Source organism: Diorhabda sublineata, chromosome 5 (genome assembly GCF_026230105.1).
Source record: "Diorhabda sublineata isolate icDioSubl1.1 chromosome 5, icDioSubl1.1, whole genome shotgun sequence".
NCBI classification, from domain to species: domain Eukaryota; kingdom Metazoa; phylum Arthropoda; class Insecta; order Coleoptera; family Chrysomelidae; genus Diorhabda; species Diorhabda sublineata.
In genome coordinates, this window is record NC_079478.1 from 5,185,143 (window position 1) to 5,208,763 (window position 23,621).

Sequence of the window (23,621 nt, forward strand, 5' to 3'; positions counted from 1 at the left end):
CTAAGAAGTGAAAAGTTGATGAAAATAATGTATAAATAATAAAAAAAACCTCAGTTTTTCTTTACGAAAATATAGGTCAGCTCATTCTTCTTCCCTATATTCATAACAAAGTAAAAATTTACGTAAGGAAATAATAGTTTCCTGAACATATGAGATAACTCACCGAAAAGTTTCTGCATTTAAAGCATGCAAATTCGTTAATAAATCCAGCGTAAGTATCACGTCCCTTTGTGGCTACTAAATTAACAACAGCGGGAACCATGGTGTATTGTTGGTTAACACACATTGTATAGTCACGAAAAAGTAATAATAAAAAAGTCACTATGCTCTAATTGATTTAAGTAAATAATAGTTAATCACTAGAAAGGTGTAGAGAGTCACTTTAATTGAAACAAAATGATCGATGCGGTGCTTAGTATATCGAATTCAACGTGTTTGGAAACTTGGTTGAATTGAGTGTTAGCGTTCGACTGTTTTCACTTGCTGCAAGCTGGCATAGATAAACGTCCCGTTTGCGTCACGAATACCACTTCCATGGTTGTTATACTGATAGTATCGGTTCTCTGCATGTATATTGATGGAAATCAACGTTCTGTAGGTTCAGTGAAGTTCGATGATATTTGACTTCGATGCCGATTTTTGAAAAAAGATTAATACATTATAATGTAGAAAAAGAACATGGGAAAAAGTGTCTACATTACCAAAGAAAAAAGAAAAATTCTTCGAATTATTGCTAGATTTATAATATATTTATTTTTATTTAGGTTAGTCGTAGAAATGTAAAAAACATACAAAAATTGAATTAGTTATTATTTTCTTGCCACAAGATCAGATTGGCAGGTAAAAACGGAATACACTTAGTTATCTATAAGCTACAACTAGGCCTTTCAGGCTTATAGCATGGAAGTGATTCTCTTCCTTTTCTTTTTGTTCCTCCTTGTCCTATAACCATCATTATTTTGTTGCTCTATAACCTAGTGCTCTCTGTATGTGTCCCAGGCATTATATTATTTTGGATTTTATTATTTCCTTAATTCTGCTTTTCCAAATAAATTCCATATTTCGTTATTTGTTCTTCTCCGTTACATTTATCCTTCTCTTTCACCGCTAGTATCCTTCTACGTATTTTTCTTTCCCATTCATCTAGCTTATCTTCCTCTGCTTTGTTAAGAATCCATGTTTGGCCTCGGTAGCTCATTATTGGCTTTATTATTGTTTTTTTATAGATGTATCTTCGCCTTCGTCATGCCTTGCTTCTAGGTTTTCTCCCTAGTCACCACTTCAAGATATACATGTTTGAGGTAGACTTATCATTTTCATGGATTTTGTAGATGAAAGTTCAATTTACCTTTTTATAACACCAATAATTTCAGATAACAATTTATATAAATATTTTAAAAAGGGCTAATTAAATCAGTCAATAGTTCTGACACTATCTGTATATATCCGCATATCAACTTAAAATATTCAAACTACTTTGACTATTGGTTCTCCTTTGGACAACATCTGTTATTGTTTGGGTACAATGACATCCTTTTATTCATAACTATGGAATAGTGACCTAACGTGTCAAAGATATAATCTCATCTTAATATGAACTTTACAAAGGAAAAACCTATTTCAAGGTTAAGAGTTATGAAACAAAAAAATTAGAATTTATATTAATTTTAGCAATTTGTTAAATTGAATATTATGCCAAATTTATATTTTTGTTAATTTTTTGATAAGTTTGAGTCGGTTCGGTAATCTTATCTAATTTATATTCTATGAGATAAATCATTTGTCATTTAATTTGTTCACAGTGCTCCATTTGCTAAGCTTGCCTAAAGGCTTTTACGATTTTTACGAGGAATCGAACAATTAATATGCAAATATTAGTGTATTATCAAATTGAATGTCGAAAGAGAAAATTTGAGAAAACACATGAGCTAGTCTAGTGACATAGTCCGTGAAACCGGTCCTGTTAGGCTATGTTGATAGTATCCAAAGTTTTGTGGACGTGCCGGGTGGGATTCCTAGAATACGCCCTTATGAAGCGGTAAAGTTTTTATAGGATATTTATGTTTTGTTTTTGCTATTTTTATAAACACACTTTCTGAGAAGACCTTTTCGTTTCTGTACATTTAAGACCCGAATCATTTAGAAATCCGATATATATAAATAGACGCTAATTTAGCAGCCAGCCAATAAATAGTTAACTAATTTATTTATATATTTAATAGTGAAAATTAAACCAAACGGTGTATTTAAATAAGTTAATAAGTGTTTGTGAATTAATATATAAATATTAGTGTATCATCAAAATGAGAGAGATAATTTCATGAACTCGTCCACTGACATAGTCCGTGAAACCGGTCCTGTTAGATTATGTTGGTAGAATCCAAAGTTTTGTGGAAGTGCCGGATATTTATATCGTGTTGTGGCTATTTTTATAAAGACACTTTCTGAGTAGACCTTTTTGTTTATGTACATTTTAGACCCGAATCATTTAAAAATCCGTTGTATATAAATATAGTTTAGCAGCCAGCCAATAAATGGTGTATTTAAATGAGTTCTATAAGTGTGTAGTAATAAGTGCAGAGTTTAGTGAATAGTTAAGTGTTATTGGATAATTTCGTGATGGATTCAGTGCATTTAGTTAGGACATGTGATGAGTGAGGAAAGGATTACAAGAAGAATACTGGAAGCCAAAACAGTAAGACCGAGAAACAGAGGAAGGCCAAGGAATATCTGGATGGACGAAATCAACAAAGCGATTGAGAATAGAAGGAAGAATTGTGGAAGAAAGTCTCCATAAAAAAGAAATAAACCACACGCCTTACTAGGGTAGATATATTTGTGGATTGAGTGAATAAAACTATGTGCTATCTTAATTTCTTTTTCAGTAATGGTAACATATCCCTCTTAAGAACATGTTATATATTATGTAACATTTTTTTGTATTAAACTATTCGATAATTATTGCCGCATGACTATGACTTGACCCTTGAACCTGCAAAGGTCTACGTTGAAATTATGAGTCACTCTATAGATTTTATTTTCACACTTTTCATCCACCTACTTCACTATTCACAATTTGAGATTATTACTATTTAATACTATTGAATCTCGCACTAAAAATTCTGTTTCATATAATCCAACGGCCATAATAAACCATAATTTCTTTTCAAAACTCTGTATAACTAAATGAAAATAAAAAAGAACTTACAGTTTGTTTTCCAAATTTTCTTCTACGTCTTATTTTCGAAAATAAACCACTGAAACTAATTTTCTTTGATTTTTCCATTAGTTTGACTCGGCACTTTATTATTTACACAAAAATGGAGATTCTACTGTATAATTTTGTATCTATTTTTTACCCGTTACCCTATATTTTTAATTGTAACTATATATATGATAATAGGAATTTTTCTATTTTAAATATGATAGTGAAACTAATCACTAATAAAGAACGATAAAATTTACGAGCTTTGTATACACCTAACCAATCAAAAACTTCAGTCAACTGTGTGGCTTTTTTTCTAGCTTCAAGGGTGATGCCTCTAAGGAAAAGGAAATACCAAGCCTAAGGTCCACTTTAAAACAATATTGGAATTTACAGCGTTGTCACATTTGAGAGTATTGGAATTTACGCTGTGATTTATTATATTCCATTTTTTCAGGCACTAAATAATTATAGGGTAATAAAAAATAGCAAGACAGTTATAAAAATTGATGCCTTATATTTTTTATACTGTTATGTTTATTATTGAACATCGATTCTCGATAATAAAATAGATTTCAATGTGTTTTCAAGCTACTTGTACCTTATTTTAAGTCATTATTTAAATTTTCAATACTACAAAGTAGGTTTCGTTTGGCTATATCTGAATTATTATACGGTTGCCGTCTGTTTTCAACTATATTTGAAGAACTCTAAATATCAAGAATAGAAGTCTCTCGATCCCAAAGTATAGAACCAGATCGGAAGAATTAAATGAAACAAGTGACGAGGAAGATATTGAATTTGATGAATCAGATTCGGAAGAATGTGACAACGTATATAATGCAAATCAAGACTATAAAGCAGATTAACAATCATTTGAATATTGGTTTGTCCAAATACTCATTTGTTCTGTATCGTATTGATCCATCTCACTTCGCTTAAATCTGACAAACAAATAGTGATTCTTGTCCAACAATTACAGTTCTTGTAGAGAATAATTGTTATACTCAATGGAAATATTGAACACAATGTTTACTATTGTGACCACGAGATCATTGCACTAGAGATACATCAGAGAGTCACACGTGGTAAGACAAAAACAAAAACAAAGAAGACGTAGAAATGAAGGTCCCAAATCAACTAGCAAGAGACGGCCAAGACATACAAACATATTAGCAAAAGACAACTGAAGAAAACAACAAAATCGAGAGTTGGCAGAGGAAATGAGACGACAGTATAGGCAGAAAGATTTACAAATTGATAAAGAGCGTTAACGAGATGCGACTTGACGTAAATTGGAAATCAACACAATTTCTAACGAGACACGGACATCTGCAGCAATACTACAAACGTTTCAATCTCAGACAGACCACAGGCAAATGCGAGATAGACAACACACTCTATATTACACCATATACTAATGCATCTTAGAACAAAGACAGCAGGCTCCCAAAACATTTACAGATATGCTGAAATCCATAGAAAGGACATACTCATTAACAGATATAGACACACAGGACGAAAAATTAATATAATGGGTGAGCGAATGGGGAGAAAACATTATATTAGACGACGAAAATGAAATGATAGGACAAACTCACCAAAATTAAGACGAAACAGGCACAAACAATGAATGTTAAGCTTAACAATAGTTGATTTATAATAGACATACATAAAAACTATTTTCGTATTTTTCTTTCTCCTTTCCCCAATTGTGGTTGATGGCTGAATCCGTTTTCCTGTATGAGTTTTTCAAGCCAAATCCAATAAAAGTTGTTCGCGCATTTCGAAACAAATGGTCGCCTGTTTTTTTTTGGAATAACTGGATAAATTCTGCATTGTACACCAGTATTTGTTTGCTTGAACGGTTAACAAAAATCAGGGAAACCAATCGCAGAAAGCGAGAATCATTCTTCACCACGACAATACGGATTCTCGTACATTGGTTCGAACAAAAACGTTTCTGGACAGTAGAAACATCGAATTATTGTATCATCTGCTGCACAGTTCTTGTTTGCCACTCAATGGTTTCTTCTTATTATCGCAGATTGAAAATATATAACGTGAGGTCAACGTGTTTCTACACCTTAAGAAGCGGCTGATGTGCCAAATCACATGTTTTGGATGTACCTTAATTGGAATGGAAATGGCTTCGACAATTGGTTCAAACGCTTGAAAAAGTAGTAGTGATCTTAGTAGAGAATATTTAGTAAAACAAGCCATACTCAATTTTAAATATTTGTTTATATTTGTAGTTTAAGTAGCAACCTTCGTATGGGCATTTTTCTGGTAGCTCATGCTGGGTTTTATTACGGCTTAAAATTTGTGACAGAAGACTGTATGGAAATGCTGAAAACTAAGTTTACAGGACTTTACTACAAATAAAAAATAGTAGTAAAACCTTTGTTTTACAAAAAAAATGTAATTTAATCATTTTTTTTATAACATCAACTGCTAAATGTTTGTAGATTTTAATAACTTACTCGTAAATCTCATATCTACGAGGAAGAATAGTGATAGGGATAGTGTTTCGAACGTTTAAAAAAAATTGAAAAAGGTTATGATTCTCAAAACATAACTTTCAAAGAATCGTTGCAAGATAAATAATTGGCAACGTCTATTCATAACTTTGCTTATTTTCTAGACAGATTCTGAGGCGTTTATTTGTGTTTTAAATGTGTAGAGTTGTTTCTGTGAGCACAGCAAAGTTTCAAGATTCCACTATAATTAGTTAGCTTGTGAATTTAAAGACAGAGAACCTGGAAGTATCAAAAAAATATAGACCCGATTAGTTTCAGTCCTTTAGACTTATGTATCAATCCAGTGGACTCCCCACAAATTACAAATATGAAAATTATCAGATTTATATTGGTAACCAAAAGTTATTATACATGTCAACAACTAAAAACATTTATAAGTCTAAAAGAGACGAAACATCATCAACAGGATCGAAGTAAGTTCCGTTTTTTTAGTTAGCCCTGTTGAATTGCTACTACATTTTACAACACACCATTTTCACAAATTAACTCCAATAATTCCATAAAATGGATTATAAACCATAAGGCAGCTTAATAAAAAGTTCTTGATTTACGGTGCAAGCATAAAAATCAGTCGATTTTGACATTAACTTGACAGTGTTGGAATGGTCTATGAGTTTCGGGGTTTAACTTTCATTAGAAACGATTTTTTTAAATGAATAAATTACTTTTTGAAAAAATGGGTCAGAAGTCATGATTATGAGCTAACAGAGATAGTTTTGATTCGTGTTTGTAGTAAATAATATCATATAGAGTTATTTCAAAAGCAGTTAAAACTAATAAACAATTTTTTTATTGTAAATCCACATGCACATATAGAGGCTATTTTGTCAAGTTTCAATTAAATAACTGTAATTTTCAGACTGTGTGAATTCATATTTCCAGAACGAACGAATAATCAATCCTATTAATAACGAATAATGAAACGTTTGCCTAATACGAACCTATCAAATTTCATCTGGTTTCAAGTCAACAAAATAAAAATATCACATTTCATAACCGATTTTATAATTTTCAATCAGCAAGTTGAAGCAATAAAATTTTATATTACGTTTTTTTAAGTAGTGATGAAATTTACTATACAGCGTGTCCAAAATGTTTTACAGTAAAGACGTGACGAGCGTGGGGTTGTTCGTTCGAATAACGGCTAAAAGTTGAAACAGCCTTAAGCTTTTCACCATTGTCTAATATAAATTAAATTATTAATAATATAAAATGTCTTAAATGCATCAATTCACTCAAAAGACGTTTTGAGTTCACATGATGGCAAGTTCAATGTCACCAAATGTGATGTCAGTCCTACAACCAATAGACCAAAGCGTGCTTCTAGATATGGAGAATGATGAAGAATCTCTGCTGCTAAGTAGTTACAAGAAATTGAATTTAAAACAAGCCATCTACATCTAGAGAGAGGGCATACATAATGAAATGCAGAAATGAGGATTATGGCAGGATACAGATAGACGGTGGTTAGAAATCGGAAACCATTTGTACATACCTATGAAAGAGTCACAATCCCAGAAGCAAAAGCACCAAACCAATGACAAAGTAAATTATAATATTTTGTATCGCTTTGATAGTGGTGAATCTTTTAGTAGTTTAGCAAGTGATTTCGGCATAAATTAAAATCATGGAGAGCTTGAAAACTTCCATTCGACTACTGACTGCAAGAAAACCAAAGTGGTTTCTTCGGGAATAACATAGACATGATTCATATTGATTAAAAGGTAATAATAAAGAAAAACAATTTTGTGGCTAGCAAGAACACAAAAATATATTTTCGAGAATGCTCATTCTTTTAAATGGAAATTCGTTCCAAGATTTCCTTAATACGGCAACACAGCAATAAGTGAACTGATAATATCAAAATATGATTAGTGATTATCGTTTATAGGAAGAGGAAGCAAACAGTCAATTGTGGTAGGAACGTGGGCGGTAATTCGAGGATACTCAAAAAAATACGTTTTTATTTTACAATTATTATTGTAATATTGTAATAAATAGAAATAAGTTTCTCCCAACAACCATTCCTTCAACATATTGTTGCATATTTGATTACGTAGAACATGAATTTAGAGGCAATTATTGAAAACTTAAAAATTTGTCTGTTGCGGGAAGGTACAACTGAAGCGAAGCGATTTCTCGATGAACTTTGAGATTCAAATAGTTTTATATTTATGTTACCGGAAATGTATGAGATCTAGGAATTGTATACAAAGGAAATTTATATAATTCCGAAGCTATTTAGGAAATGTATAAAATATTGTTTCAAAAACTATTGAGTACATAAATCTCCTAGGAATTGAATATAATTCCAATATCGTATTAGGAAATGTATGAAAATAATGCTTTCTGTAATAAAACACGTTGTTAAAATGAGAATAATAATTTTTATTAAATCACTCGTTCAGAAACAACAACGTAACAGTCAGATTGTAAAATGTAATAATCTTCATAGTATCTTACTAATTAAAGCTTCGAAAATCTACTATCTAAGAACTTTTAAATGTATATATCACAAAATCGACTTGTATTATTCTTATAAAGTCTAAATTTCGTTTGGTAAGTGATCAGTCTGTTAATTAAGTAATTATAATTGTCACAATATTAAAGTAAGTCTTTATATTATTATATTAGGTTAAATGTTCATATGGTTATTTATTTTTGCAGGGTAAGCCTGAATGGCACTTGGAAGTACACAATAATTTATTTTTATAGCACAGACATCTTGCTGTAGTACAGCTTTTCTTGCAAAGTCACTTTTTAAATCCCTATTTACATGTCCGATGGCTATTTAGACAATATCAACATTTCCTAGGAATTGTATACAATGACGGATTACATACATTTCCGTTAACATATATACAAAACCAACTTGGTTCTCATGACCAAGGAAAAATATGTAAGCAATTTATTGGTGTTAAATTCTGCTGTCGAGATGGAAGAGTCGAAATTTAATCGATTGTTATTGAAACTTGAGATGCAGGTGGTGTAATTGGTGAATATTAGCCATGGCGATCACCAAAGTATGAGAAGTTGCGTTGTAACTTATTTCTTTACTTCTTGAAGCAATAATGCTTAATATTTCCCTGCCATTATTTTAACTTCTTGAAGATAGTTGATGCACACAATCCCAAAAAACGATCGTCCTTTGTAATCCACTGTTTTTTGAGTATAGAGGTGGATCCAGGTTTCATTTATAGTTATTAGTTGACGCAAAAAATACGGATCATATTGCTTAAGCTGATTTAACAATAGTGATTTGAGACGGGTCAGAAATTTTCTTCGCGACGCGTTTAAAAAGTCTCGTGTCAAATCTCGCGTAGTATCGTGATATATTTAAATTTTCCGTGGACTACTAGGGTTGTCACCTTGCTAGAACATATTATCAAAATATTGTTATTATGTTTAAAAACATATTTTTTGTACAACTATTAAAAAAACTTTTCTGCATCTCTATTGACGAGTGATTATTGAATTTTTTCACTGCCAAAATAATTAACAAAATGAACATGAAGGATTTAGTATTGATAGTACTGTTTGAACAATTACTTTCTATAAATTTTTTCTGCATTTGTTTTTATGAGTATAAAATAAATGAAAGAGATAATTTATTAAAGCGTATGAAAAATCAACAGTTTTAAAATGTTTTTTTTTTTACTTTTTCTGTCATTTTCGGTAGAAGTTTCTGTTATTAACCCCCAAATTTAGTTTTCCATCATGCTTTCAGTATACTGGCCTTGGTGACGTCTCTCAAATTCCACCATGTCTTGATGAAAGCATGTCTTGTTCTTCCGAATAAGCTAGCGTATAATCTTTAAATTTATCTAGATGAGGATGTAACATATGCATTTTTAGAGACATTCTACATACCATGGTAGAAAAATTCGTGATTATGTCATTGGTCAGCTCTTGGTACTTTTCAGCTCTATGGTTTCCAAGAAAACCATAAACTATTGCCTTAAGACTGATCGAGGCTTTATTCTCTGAGAGTTTTAGAAAAAACTTTTCAAATATTTGAAAGCTTTAGAGACACGATTAAGAGCCTTTACAAATTGTTTGGTAAGACCCAATAGTGGCATTGGTATAGTTTTGAGATCGACAATTGCTTCCAGTTTAACATTGTATCTTCCTACTTCGTGCTCAGTACGTGCTGGCCAATGTTTTTGTCGGTATTGAGCATCATTTTTACTATCTCACAGGATAACAGGATTGTTTAGTATAACCACCTTGCATTGTCGTAATTTTCTTTGAGATGTACGAAATGTGCTAATAGAATCGATGGAAATTTGTTCCCATTGTTCCCAGCCTTCAGACTTTTAGTTGAACTGACAAAAAAAGACGCCATTCAGATGTATGACATGGAATACCGATTTCTTCAAATAGACCTTTCACGTCATGGCAAAAACAGCGGCCATCTTCTTAACTGAAGAAACAAGAAAATCCTTCATGACGTTTTCTTTGACGTGATTTTCGAACATCAGATTTCATTAAATCGCGACGCTAGTACTTGTAGCTCGGCTTTACTTTTTGGAAGATTCAAGTCTCTTATTAAGTCACTGAGATCTTGAGAGTTGATGAAGTGTGGTATTTTTGGATTTTCAGATTCAAAAACGAATTCGGAATATACGGATACAGATAAACTACTTGATGCCCTGGGAGAGTAGTTGCTTTTCCAACAATGGAGGAGCAGGTACAGGATTTTCTTCTGTATGTGATATTGACGCAGATGTGGATGGTAGATCAGGATAAGTTATATTATCACATGATTTAATTACTTTGAAAGAAGATGGACAATTCAATGTTTTGTTAGAAATCTTAATCTTCTTATTAACGTGACGTTTTATTGCTGTACTGTCACCCCCTGCATCGGCCAGATGAGTTACAAAGCTCTTCCTGAAACAATGACCTGTGTAATACTTATACATGTCTTTTCCAAGCTATTTTCCAATCAACCTGGTATTTTTTTTATCCCCACTTATTGGTAAATAAATTTTCCTCTCGAATATTTACAAAATAATCAGTTATTTTTTGTATGAGGCAGCCGTATTTGCGGTATGTCTCAATATAATCAGAATTTGAAACAGTAAACATTCAGAATTGTACAAAAAATGTTGTTTGTATTTCGTATATAAAATTTGTTGTTGTTGTCAGCGGTTTCGGCGAAAAATTAATCCTTTCAAGTGCCATTAAAAAAAACATCCATTTTACGCACTTAATACAACTATTTTGTCGCTTTTTGCAGTTAGTATTGGATTAGAATCTCTAAATATTCAATACAACTTGGTATAAAGGTTTATTGTACCTAATCGTCTTATATTGAAATCCCCCATACGTTCTGCTAAGTTGTGCTTGTACATCGACTGAAGAACATTCATATGTATAGTGCGTTGTTTTTCTAAACTATTTATATGATTTCTATTCGTGGGGTTAATTAATAAACACTGTCTCTTACGTTCTTAATTCATTTAAATTACACTACACTTTACTAACTTATAATAACTCACTTATAACTAATTTATAATTCGTTCTGTTCACTACGACTATATATTATAAACTGAACTAAACTGCGCTGCATAAAGAAACAAAACAAATAAATAAGTGGACCTTTCAAGAAATTATTTAAAAAAAACCGCTTGCTATAAAAAAAATTGAGATCAAACGAATTCCGTAATGTATAGAAAATACGCGCCCTCGCCGAAATTTAAAATTCCGAACTTAAGGACCCATTTCTCGAAATTGTTCGTAATAATAGGATGAAATGCTGGTAATTCTAAATTCTAGGAAGATGAAAAATATGTTTTACTTATTGATAATACACCGTGGTAATGGTAAAATAAAAAATACAAATATTAAAACCAAAATATTTGTTCGGTTAGTAGTTATCCTTGATACATTATTACTGATAAATCATCCTGCTATTCCGGAAAGTGTGGTGAGATAGTAGATCTCTCGTATAATCGTAATAATAGTAAAATATTTGTTTCATTAATAACCAATCATCTAATTCCGGAAATTTCTCATCTTTTATTGTTTGTTTAAGTTAAAAATGTGTATGTTGAATAATGACAAATTTCTGAGACGTCATACGCCGTTAATTTTTTATCTATTTATGACGTATGATACTCAGTAGTGAAAATATTTTTCTTATCTAACAGTTACTTACATCGTCTTGGCATATATTTTCGTGTAGGTGGAAGGGATATCCGGGCAAATAAGGATAAGATAAAGATAAAAAGTAATGCTTATATTGTATATAAACTCAATTTATTGTAACGTCACAAACAGCCAAATTTAGTGGTGTATAATTTTATTGACCCCGGCCCTGTACGAATTTTTCCGTAAACCATCATTTTGTTAGTAGACTATTATGGAAAAAAATTTCTTGTATGGTTTTTTGGGCAATCTATCTGACAAAACATTATTTGCTATGAAAGAAACCTGCTCTTTTTACTTGAGGAAATAGTTCTTTTAAATGTTCATCAAATTTAGAGTCTATTTTTATTTACTAGAGAGTGATAAAACCTAATTACTAATCCCAAACTTAGTACAGTCAGACAGACAAACATTTATGTAAAAATATTGAAGACACAGAGGAATTAGTAGAACTCTTGGTGTTAGGAGATGCGGCGAGTTTCAAACAGCAAGTAAAGCTTCAAAAAAACTAAAATAGAAAATGATTTGAAAGAAAAACTTCGAAGACAAGTATATGTGTTCTTCTTCAGAAAATAATTAGTTCTTGGCAGGATTCCAGAGTATCAGGATTACCCTGAAATGAGTATGTATTCCAGAAAGTCTATTTTAATAAAAAGAAATGAAATACAGTGGAGATGTAATTACCCAAGGACTATAAAAGGAGAAGCCAAAGAAGAAATCTCGCAGATCCGTCAAATATTGTCATAAGACAAAAAATTTGAAAATCTCTTTTATAGAACCATTGGTGCTACGAAAAAATTTAGATAAAACATAGATCAATGAAGGATATACACCATACAAATCCTGTTAGATGAGGGATACCCATACTTAACAGGAATAGTAACAAATAACCAAAAGAAAGATCAATTCGAGGGTTGCTACTTAAGTTTTGAGATACATAAAAACAAATATTTATAATTGGATATTCTCCATTGAGATCAATACACTTTTGAACCATTTGAACCATCACGATTAATTTTTTTCAGCATTTCTTTGCTCCAATCGAGACACGAGCTTTTTTTGAGCGATTGTAATTATGGGTGGTAATTATGAAAATGTTTATGCAAAAATGCGAGTGGAACTAATGCGCAAGTATGCCTCAATCTTACAGAATGTCACATGATGATCTTATAATATTAGTTTCCGAACAGCTTTCTGGCACAACAGCCGATTTTGGACGATCTTCGCGAGATTCACCCTGTAGCAAAGTTTAAATTAAATTAAATTCTGAAAATCAGCGAAACCCGGTGAATCGAGATGGTGTTGGTTTAATCCACATCGAAAGTCAAAGAAAATGATCGCACGTATTATCTCGCCACTCCTGATGGGAACCATTTAAGATCTGTTGACCATACATTGAGTTATAAATCTACTTACCTACTATTGTATTCATTTTGTATTGTAGATTGACCGTCCTCAATGTCTTCATAAGCGGTTCCATATGTGCCTTAGACACTTTGAAGTTCCATTAACTTATCAAATTACTTATTTTTGTATCGATGTAACGACCATAAATATAATTAATTATAGCTCTTGTATACAATAGAATTAGTATTTAAGAGAGCATAAACATACATAGTGTGTTCTAAATAGTCTTGATAGTACTTGATAACAGTAGTCAGATTATTGAAACCACTTCATTTATTTATATTTCAAGTTAATAAATAGTGAATTAAGTTATTTAACTGACGAAATGTTCAAGATTCAATTTCATTTTTGGACCCAGATGAATGTTTCAAGTATCTGGCAAACAACTCAAATAGCACTCGTATGACAACACGTTCTGAATACATTCCTCACACAGTAGATGCTAATGTCTCTAATGAGACATCTGATTTCACCAAGATCGTATGTTAAGTTTTATTGGTGAGTATTTCGATGCCCTGTTTCCAGACAAATAGGTGGCAGTGGACAGACTTATTGAATCGCTTTTTAGATCCCCAAAACTGTATATTTTTATGGGAGTGCTGGAGAAACATTTCAATCGCGATTAGAAATATTATTCAACGAGTCCTAGCATTTTTAAATTTGTTTCTAATTATAGACACTATCTGTATAAATTTTAATAGATTTTTCGAAATATCCTTCATGTTGTTTTGTGATGTTTGCCTTATGTTAATTATAACGTTCCATTTTTTGTTTTTGTAGTTTTTAACGACTAAAAAATATTTTTATAGTTGTTTTTTAGTCTAAAATGAAAAACGTCATAAAAATATTCTTCAGGAAGGTCTTTGTAATAATTGTGATTTTATTTACATAGGACAAACATCAGGATATTTGAAAAACAGCATCAATACGTCGAAAACAGTAAATACAACCTAACAAAAAAATTTTGAAAAATTTGCATTGTCAGTTTATTGTTGTTAACTTTATGAGCTGATGCAGTTTTGAATGATTATTATTTTTTTAATTATTAGTTATGTATCAGAATCATTATCTCCAGTTTTCGTAATGTAAATTAATGATAGCATTAACCTGTAAATGTAAAAATATATATATATATTGCCTTAAATAAAAACTCGAAATGTTTTCATTGAAATATCCGGTTTGAACCGATTATATAGTTAATATGTATATAAAATTAACAAAATACACAGACGTAATGGAACGCAAAGTACTTTGAATTTAATTGCTTTTTTACTGACCAGTTCAGTGTAACATCTATATTTAAATAGCAGATGGCTGATTTCAATATTTAACGAATGCATTTTCTGACAAACTTGCTACTACATATTTCACAAACATTGTAAAATATCAAAATAAATTGGTTATGTTTCGAACTCTTTATAAGTAATGGTACTTTTAACAGTAAATACTTTTTAACACATTTATATTGGTTTGAACATTATAACAGAGGATGGAAAGAGGGAACTAATAAAGGCCATCAACAAATTAGAAGACGAAGCAAGCAATTACGAACTGGAAATGAATGCAGAAAAAACAAAATATATGGAACAGTATCGACCTTTAACTATTTAGAAATAACATTGAGGCTAACAACCAGAGACAGGATAAAGGGAAGGATATAAAATTGCTATCAAGCCTAAGTAAGAAATAAAAACATAACCAAACAAATCACGTATGCAAAGGAAACAACTGTAATCAACAAAAGGGAAGAAGAACCGAGAGAATGATCATGAGAACTATAACAGGTCTAAACACAGGAGGCAGAAAAAAGAGCAAAGAAAAACGAAGAAATAGAGATAGAACTGGAGAAGGAAAATATAATGAGATACATAAAAGCCCAAAGACTCAACTGGGATGGGCACATGAGAATTAAACCAACTAAAATGATCAAAAGAATAACGCAATGGACCATAGTGGCCAAGGAGAAGAGGTAGGCCGAGAAAGACTTGGAGAAACGAAATAGGAGGAGGACATAAGAGCAGTTAATATAGAGATATGGAAAGCGAAATGCCGAAACCAAAAGGAATGGAAAATAATAACAAAAGCAGCCAAGACAAACGATAAACTATAAAGAAATCAAAAATAGAAAACAAGTTACGAGTAATCCACCTTAAAAAAAGGTTTGATGATGATGATGATATTAGTTTGTACGCATGTATAAAACGGAATCTTTGAAGTCAATAACTGAGCTTTTCAAAATGTAGGACTTATTTGAAATTTCGCACATTTATTGAGTACTGATAACAAAACAATGACGATTCTGATCATACTTGTATGTATCTTTCGAATTCAGGGCACACAGAGAGTTCTAGAATAGCATAAAGAACTGGAATAGGAGTGTAAGCGTCTAGAACCAAACAATCTGAAAGACTGGGTAGCACATCAAGCATTTTTAAAGCAGAAATATACATATGCAAATGAAAAATGTGTAAAATATTTCAAATTTTGAAAGATAAAACACTGATTGGATGAAGAATCTGATTGCACTCCTTTTAAAACTGTTTGCAATGTAACTTGAAACCTGCTTCCGAACATATACATGAAGTCATATGACGATTTTTTGGATTGGTGTAACACCAAAAAAATCAGAATATAACAACGTTAAAGTCCCATTATTCAATGTTGGAAACTACCATAAATATGTTTATACTTTTGTTTTCAACAAACGTATTTTTTAATGTGGTCGTAGGTAAAATATTGTATGATACTCGTACGCAAAAGTATCACTTGTATCATAAATATTTCCTTGTAACTGCTTCTAGATCAATAGGTGGGCCAAATAAAAAATCAAAGGACTTGTATAATGTAACATTGTTTAATTTTCTTGATCAGTTCTTTCATTGAGATTTTTTATCTTACTTCGTATTGCTCGTAAACATTTATCTTAATTACAATTCCTAAAATAAATACACAGATAAAAGCTTTTTTTCAAAAATATACCGGTGTTGAAAAATACCCATTTAGCATTTTATACCGATCAATATTTTCGTTTACATCAACAATTTTCATAGTATCAAAGCTTAACTGTCTAGAATGTGATTTGTTTACTTTTAATTCGATTCAGATTAATGTGCTTTTACTTTTAAAAACATATCTATCATTTTAAAGATGAAAGAGTATTTAGATAAACAGAAATCAATTCAATAAATTTATTTAATTGAAAATAGTTTATATACACTTAAACTTGAAATTTCATCACTGACTGTTTATTTAGTACTTGTAACAATCCACTATATCGAAGTCTGAGATATAGTACAAGCGCCAAATGAAGTTGAGTGTGCAAATTCTTTTGTCTCCCGATTAAATTAAAAGTCCCACAATGCATGGTACTGCTTGTTTCGTAAATGTGCGACTAAATTCGTTGTATTTCCTCTAGTTTTATAATTGCAAGTAAAATTATATTTATTGGTCTTTTTAAAAAAATTCCACACATGCATATATGCAACATAAACAAAAAACAAAAAGTCAACAGTAGTAGACAAAATGGTTATTTTGGTAATTATACACTTTCACGGTCACCTGGTTTTTTGGCTCTAGAAAATCAAAAAATGGATGGATTTTAATGATCTTGGTCTCAAAATGTTCCATTTTACGGCAGATTCATAAAAAAAATTAGTAGAAATAGCTGGAATGGAAATTTCTCATAATTTTACTGTTTTAAATCGTAAGAAAAACGGTTTTGCAAAATCATCCTTTACAAAAAATTATCTCATTATCAGATAAAGTTCTTGTATTCAACATAAATTAATAAACAATTAAAAAAAAAAATCCAAAAATAATGATTTTTTCAGTTTTTATAGCTTAAAATGAAATCGATGGAAAACAATCAATTTTCGCGAATAGTTTCGTACTATACTCTTCAATGTTAATAGTTTTTGGACCATTAAAAATCGAAAAATAGATCAATTTTATAATTTTGGTCTCAAAATGTTCCATTTTACGACGAATTTATGAAAAACACGGGGATAGTGGCTGAATTTGCGGTTTTTAATAGTTTTAAACCTTAAATAGTAGAAAAACTTTTTTTTTCAAAATATTCATTTTTTTATGTAAATTGCGAAAAAAAATATACGAACTTGATTCCACGACGTCAGAAACAGTTACGAGGGATTATATGTAGAAAGTCATTTTTTTGCATTTAAAGTCATGAAACTGTAAAAAATATTTATTTATTTTAATTTTCTTATTTTTTTTATAAATCCGCCGTAAAATGGAACATTTTGAGACCAAGATCATTAAAATCCATCCATTTTTCGATTTTCTCGAGCCAACCTAACCTAACCTAACCTAACCAAAAAACCAGGTGACCGCGAAAGTGTATAATTACCATAATTTTTTGTAAAGGATTATTTTGCAAAACCGTTTTTTTTTACGATTTAAAACAGTAAAACTATGACAAATTTTCATTCCAGCTATTTCTACTAATTTTTTTTATGAATCCGCCGTAAAATGGAACATTTTGAGACCAAGATCATTAAAATCCATCCATTTTTCGATTTTCTAGAGCCAACCTAACCTAACCTAACCTAACCAAAAAACCAGGTAACCGCGAAAGTGTATAATTACCATAATTTTTTGTAAAGGATTATTTTGCAAAACCGTTTTTTTTACGATTTAAAACAGTAAACCTATGAGAAATTTTCATTCCAGCTATTTCTACTAATTTTTTTTATAAATCCGCCGTAAAATGGAACATTTTGAGACCAAGATCATTAAAATCCATACATTTTTCGATTTTCTAGAGCCAAAAAACCAGGTGACCGTGAAAGTGTATAATTACCGTTATTTTTTTATGTTCGTTCCTATCTTTTTCAGTTTTGGACTCCAGCGACGACAGTTCCATAATTAAAAAAAATATATCGTTTTCGATACTGGAAATTTTGTATCGATATTTCGATAAATCGGATAAATATATATCGGTTAGAAATATCAATATATTGAATTGAAAATATCCATACATCGATCTAAATGTTCTTGATTTTAGGTCTCTTCTGATCTGGTTTTTTTTTTAATTTTTTAAAGGCAGATGAAAAATGAAAAATGAAAATTTTCAAAAAAACTAATTTCAAATCAGAAAAGACCAAAAATCAAGAACGATTAGAAGCATAAACATAGCAAAAGGTTTGAGAAATTAGAAATTAAAGATACTTTCCGATTTTATATCGATACTTTTCCAGCAAGCCTACAACGTGCACTTGCCGTGATTGAATATCTGGAAAATAAGATGAAATGTACGGATTTCTGGCTACCATCATCAAATGTGTCTTGCTCATAACGTTTCGCCATATTAAACGATGTCATCTTCAGAAGCTGCGACCGGTGTGACTGTTAGCGAACTACTGGACCCGTTGCAGCATCTGAAGATGCCACAGTATAATAAACAAATGCTTTTTCTTATTTTTAACTAATGTTTATGCCTTCTGTAAACTACCAATAATTTCTAATATTATGACCATACTATAGAAATATTGCCAAAATTTTTACGTGAAAGACCGGTATTGCATCCTTCCATGCAGTAAGACTTTCTGACGTTATTAAATTTAATGTTAAGTCTTCGGAAATTACAATCGTCCATTGCATATTTTTTTATGTATACAACATTTATTTAACACGTTTGGAAGTTTTAAAACAAAAGACATATGTTGTTTAAAATCACGTTTTTATCAAGGTTACTTCTATTCTTTCGATTGACGATAATATATTATGTGACGTTGCCAATCTACATAGATAACTGTATAATAATTAAACTCATAATGATGTAAGCATAACTACCTCGCCCAATTTGATTGACGGCGAATATTTCATGATTTAAGTTTGTAATTTTGAAATAAATAGTTTGAATTTATATTAAGACTGTTTCCAGAAAATCGAATTTTTTTAACACGATTTTAACAGTTTCAGCGGTATGTTTGTAACTAACTTTTTGCCTCAATTTTGACCTACTTTGAAAGATTAGTAGTTCAGTCATTTAAGCTTAAATTAGGTAAGAATCTCGGAATTCGAGATACCCAGCTGTAAGTTTGTAAATACTTGTATATTGACACCCTAAAAGTTGTCTCAAAACTTCATATGGTAGGGTGTACACCACTATTAAATTTCAAGGTCAAAGTTCACAAAAATCGGATTTTCTGCTTTTTTTGTAAATATCTCATTTTCTATGGGTTTTTTGCTATTTGTATTTAAACAATATTGTAGAATACAAAATTCTCTACAAATTTTGTTTAAAAAAATTTTTCATACGGTGAATTGATTTCGAGATATAGGACGGAGAGGGCGCGGTCACAGCATCACTTCAGGTTAACCGGTGTCTGAATTTTTATTAACTATTATGTTATATTTTATCATTTTATCAATTGTTCGGGCCAGAGATTATTAGAGAGTGGAATTCAAACCTTATTGGCAGTCTATAATGCTCCTAAATCTGTTAAAAGTCTCGATCATCATTACGTCAAGTCTACAAAACTTAATAAACCTGTGCAGCTTTCAAATATTCCACCAACAAGTGCATCTGCTCATCAACATTTCAAACGTCTATATTATCAAGTTCAAACTTGGTTGGGGCATGATTTGGAACGCCAGGTATTGGGTTGGGCAATGCGAAACGATTTTCTGGAGCCTGTCATGACCATTTTACCACCTGCTCCAGAAGATTCGCTAAATACAATTTTCTGCAACTGCATGAGTGGTTGTGGTTCGCGATGGGAATGCAGGAAAGCGGGCTTGCAATGCTCTTTAGCCGGTGGCCAATATAATGGGCAAGCTTGTCTCAATGATCTACCGTATCAGAGCGACATTAACGAAGATGGAACCTTTGACCCCGAAATCATGGAAGAACTTGAGACAAATATCGTTGAAGACGATAATGAAGACCAGTTTGAAATTTACCAGCAGCCGGAAGACGACGATGAAGAGGAAGAAGATGATTAAAATTATAAATTGTAGTTTTTGTACCCTTTATTCCATTTTTTTACTTTTAATAAGAATTAATGTATTGAATGATATTTTTTAATAATTTATATGTTTTTTTTCAACATGTAAGAAGTTATTAATATTAATTAGGTCAAAATTCAAATATAATTCCTATATTTTCATTAATAATTCTGCAATTACAAGGCTGTTAAGTGTTGTTAAATAAATTAATACTGAAAAAAAAGTGGATAGGTTAGGAAAAAAATGATAAAATATAATATTTCATCAACTATATATGGCGCGTTATCGACCGGAGGCACCGGTTGACGTGAAGTGATCCTGCGCTCTCCGCCCTCTATCTCGAAAACGGTTCACCGTATGTAAATTTTTTTAAACAAAATTAGTAGAGAATTTTGATTTCTACAATATTGATACAAATACCAAAAAACGCATAGAAAATGAGATATTTACAAAAAAAAGCACAAAATCCGATTTTTGTGACCTTTGTCCTTGAAATTTAATAGTTGCGTACACCCTACCGCATGTAAGTTTTGAGACAACTTTATTGACACCCTAAAAGTTGTCAATATACAAGTATTTACAGCTGGGTATCTCGAATTCCGAGGTGAACTTACTATAATAATGACTGGACTATAGATTCAATTTAAACTTTGTACGTTTGTCAAAGACTGACGACAATGCAATAAGGGGTAGTTCCTCGCTATTTTTTATTGCTTTTTCAATAATTTTTTACGAGTAAACCATTGAAATAATCAATCTCATTAATCCTTATTAACATTTGAAAAAGCTCTACAAATTTCTTAGAGTCAAAAAAGTTATAGTGACAAGTAGACCAAGATTGCGGCTGTTCTGTTAAACAAAATCAAAAAACCAAACAACACTTTAATCTTTATATTTAAGAGTAGCGATTGATTTAGAGTGAATAATTGTAAGTTACAAAAATTGACTTTTTATACACATTCTATTCATATACATTATATTTTTTCAAAAAGTTTTTCGATCGTAGAAAAAAACTATCGAGGCAATCATGATAATACTAATTTGATCGCTGGTTTATAACATATTATAGATGTTTTATAAATTTGATTGAGATCGGTCCTGTAGTTTCTCAAATATCGTAGTCACCGTTTCAAAAAATGGTGTATATATAAATTTATACCAAAAATTTCATCTCAGCGTCAATTTGCTCTTTACAAATAGCAGCTGAATGGATGATTGAAAATGTTCAACTTTCACTTCTAAATTTTTATTTTGACCAAGTTTCTTCGCTGACGCCGATACAAACGACTCGTCTTGTTCAAAAGTGTGCCGGTTGCCTACGAATTTTAGCTTTTTAGGTCGATCGTAACGACCTTCTTTCTTCATCAGTTTCAAAATGATTTTCTAAAAATCAGCAACTTGCGAATAGCATATTATAATACGCTTGGCAACTGCCACAGCAAAACTGAACTAACCGATGCTTCACGGCGTCTTAGTCCATATTCGAAAGCGTCTGTCAATGGTGTTGACTCTCTTTCACTTGGGCCTAATTCACAAAATATTTAGGTAGCAGTTAGATTTAGGGATATTAATACAATAGTCGGCGCCGCTCAGCTTCCGAAGCAGCCCGGCGCGCTCCGTATACTCGTTTCAGGGCCATATTTTGTGAACCCAGGGCCGGATTAAGCTGGGGGCTTGGGGGGGGTCTATAGCCCCGGGCCTCAGGTCCAAGAGGGCCCCATCATTTGGAAATCATTCTGTATTTTTTGATGTGTTGATACCACGAATCTAACGAATTGATATTAATTTGTGAATTTTTCCAGGTTTTCGAATACCTTAAGGGGGCCCCGTCATTATTTTAGCCCCGGGCCTTATAAATCTTAATCCGGCCCTGTGTGAACCACTTTGAATATCGAAAAATCCAACGTTTTCTACACATGTTGTTAATGTGATTTATAAAAAAAACCGATTTTTTGACGCGAGAAATCAGAGGACCCCCATAATTAGATCAAATATCTCATTATCCTGATTAGATTTGCCAGGATGCATAAATATCTTTTAGTATTCTGTGCATACCGAAGAGTTTAGAGCTTCGATCTATTTCTGTAGGAGTCATCACAGCTCCAAATATATTCATGATTCTTTATCCGTCAAAAAAGCATTTCCATAATCAAAAATGGAATTATTAATTTTGGATTGATTACTTAAAACTGAGGGACATATTTTGGTTACGTTAAGTTGGGTTGAGGGATATTTTTTGGATCCTGATTTCATTCATTAATGATTTATGTAATTATAAGATTATTATATGGATCGAATAAACAGTATTATCACTTCTGGCACCTTTCAAAAACAAATCGTTGTTTAAATCACAATTTCTCATTAATTAATTAACAGGTAACTTATTTTGATCAAATCAAAGTTAGACACATTTCGATTAGTTTTTCCATATCCACAAATAATTATTGCGATTTGAAAATTATCAAGATTTATTCAGGCAAAATACTGAAACTATATTCACTACTTCACTATTCATACAGTTATTTCAATAATTATTTATTATATATTTTAGCTGAAATACAACATAAAAACGTAACTTTAGTAATAAAATCTATATAAGGAGAAAAAAATGCTAGTCATTTGTGATCACAGAGCTAAAGAACCAATAATTAGTTAGTAAAAATGATTACTATCCAAGACCAAGTAATTAATTCAAACCACCACAAGAATGATATGCCTGAGGAACCCAATATCCAATCAGATAAATGTCAGCAAATATCAGATATCTTTCAACATATAACATAACATCTGCTTGTAGTATATTAGCTAATAATGATTATCTGCACCGGCATAATCAAGTGTGCAACATTATTCATTAGAGAAGAGTTTTCAACAGATGTACCACTGACTACAAGTACCAGCCACGAAAATGATAATTTTCAACTCTACTGCGATGGGTCCTTACCACCAAAAGGAATATGACGGACCGGAAATCGTGGTGATTGATACCAGAATCAATTCAGTCTTTTTTGTTGAATTGGGATCAAAGAAGTGGCAAAACGAAATGTGCATTTAGTTCTAATCGGTGTCGTGTTTAAGACTCTGCACTAAGACACTGAGACCACCATAAGACACCTTCACTGACATCTAGAAAATGGTGAAACAGAATACTTGCACACATAATTTATTGTGTGATCTTAACCTAATACTCTGATAGATTTTTTACCAATGGATGACCACGTCGACCTTAAAGAAGATAAAAAATCATATAATACAGAGAAATCAATATATTAATCAGCAGGATACTTTCAAAGTTGTTCTAAAGTGCTAATTGTTATAGATTCGATTGGAACCATAAGCAAAATAGT

General features: G+C 31.4%; 1 protein-coding gene across 3 annotated transcripts in view; it reads right to left on the bottom strand.

Moving 5' to 3' along the window:
- Positions 1 to 23,621, bottom strand: part of LOC130443685 (inositol-trisphosphate 3-kinase homolog) — a 128,839-nt gene that overhangs the window by 19,048 nt on the left and 86,170 nt on the right. The window contains exon 1 of one of the 3 annotated variants that reach the window (XM_056778429.1): positions 164 to 571. The exons of the other annotated variants lie outside the window; for them this stretch is intronic. Within the exon in view, the coding sequence (XP_056634407.1) occupies positions 164 to 286 (123 nt within the window). The 5' untranslated portion in view covers positions 287 to 571. Of the gene's footprint in view, positions 1 to 163; positions 572 to 23,621 lie in introns of those variants that run through there. 3 annotated transcript variants of the gene reach the window in all.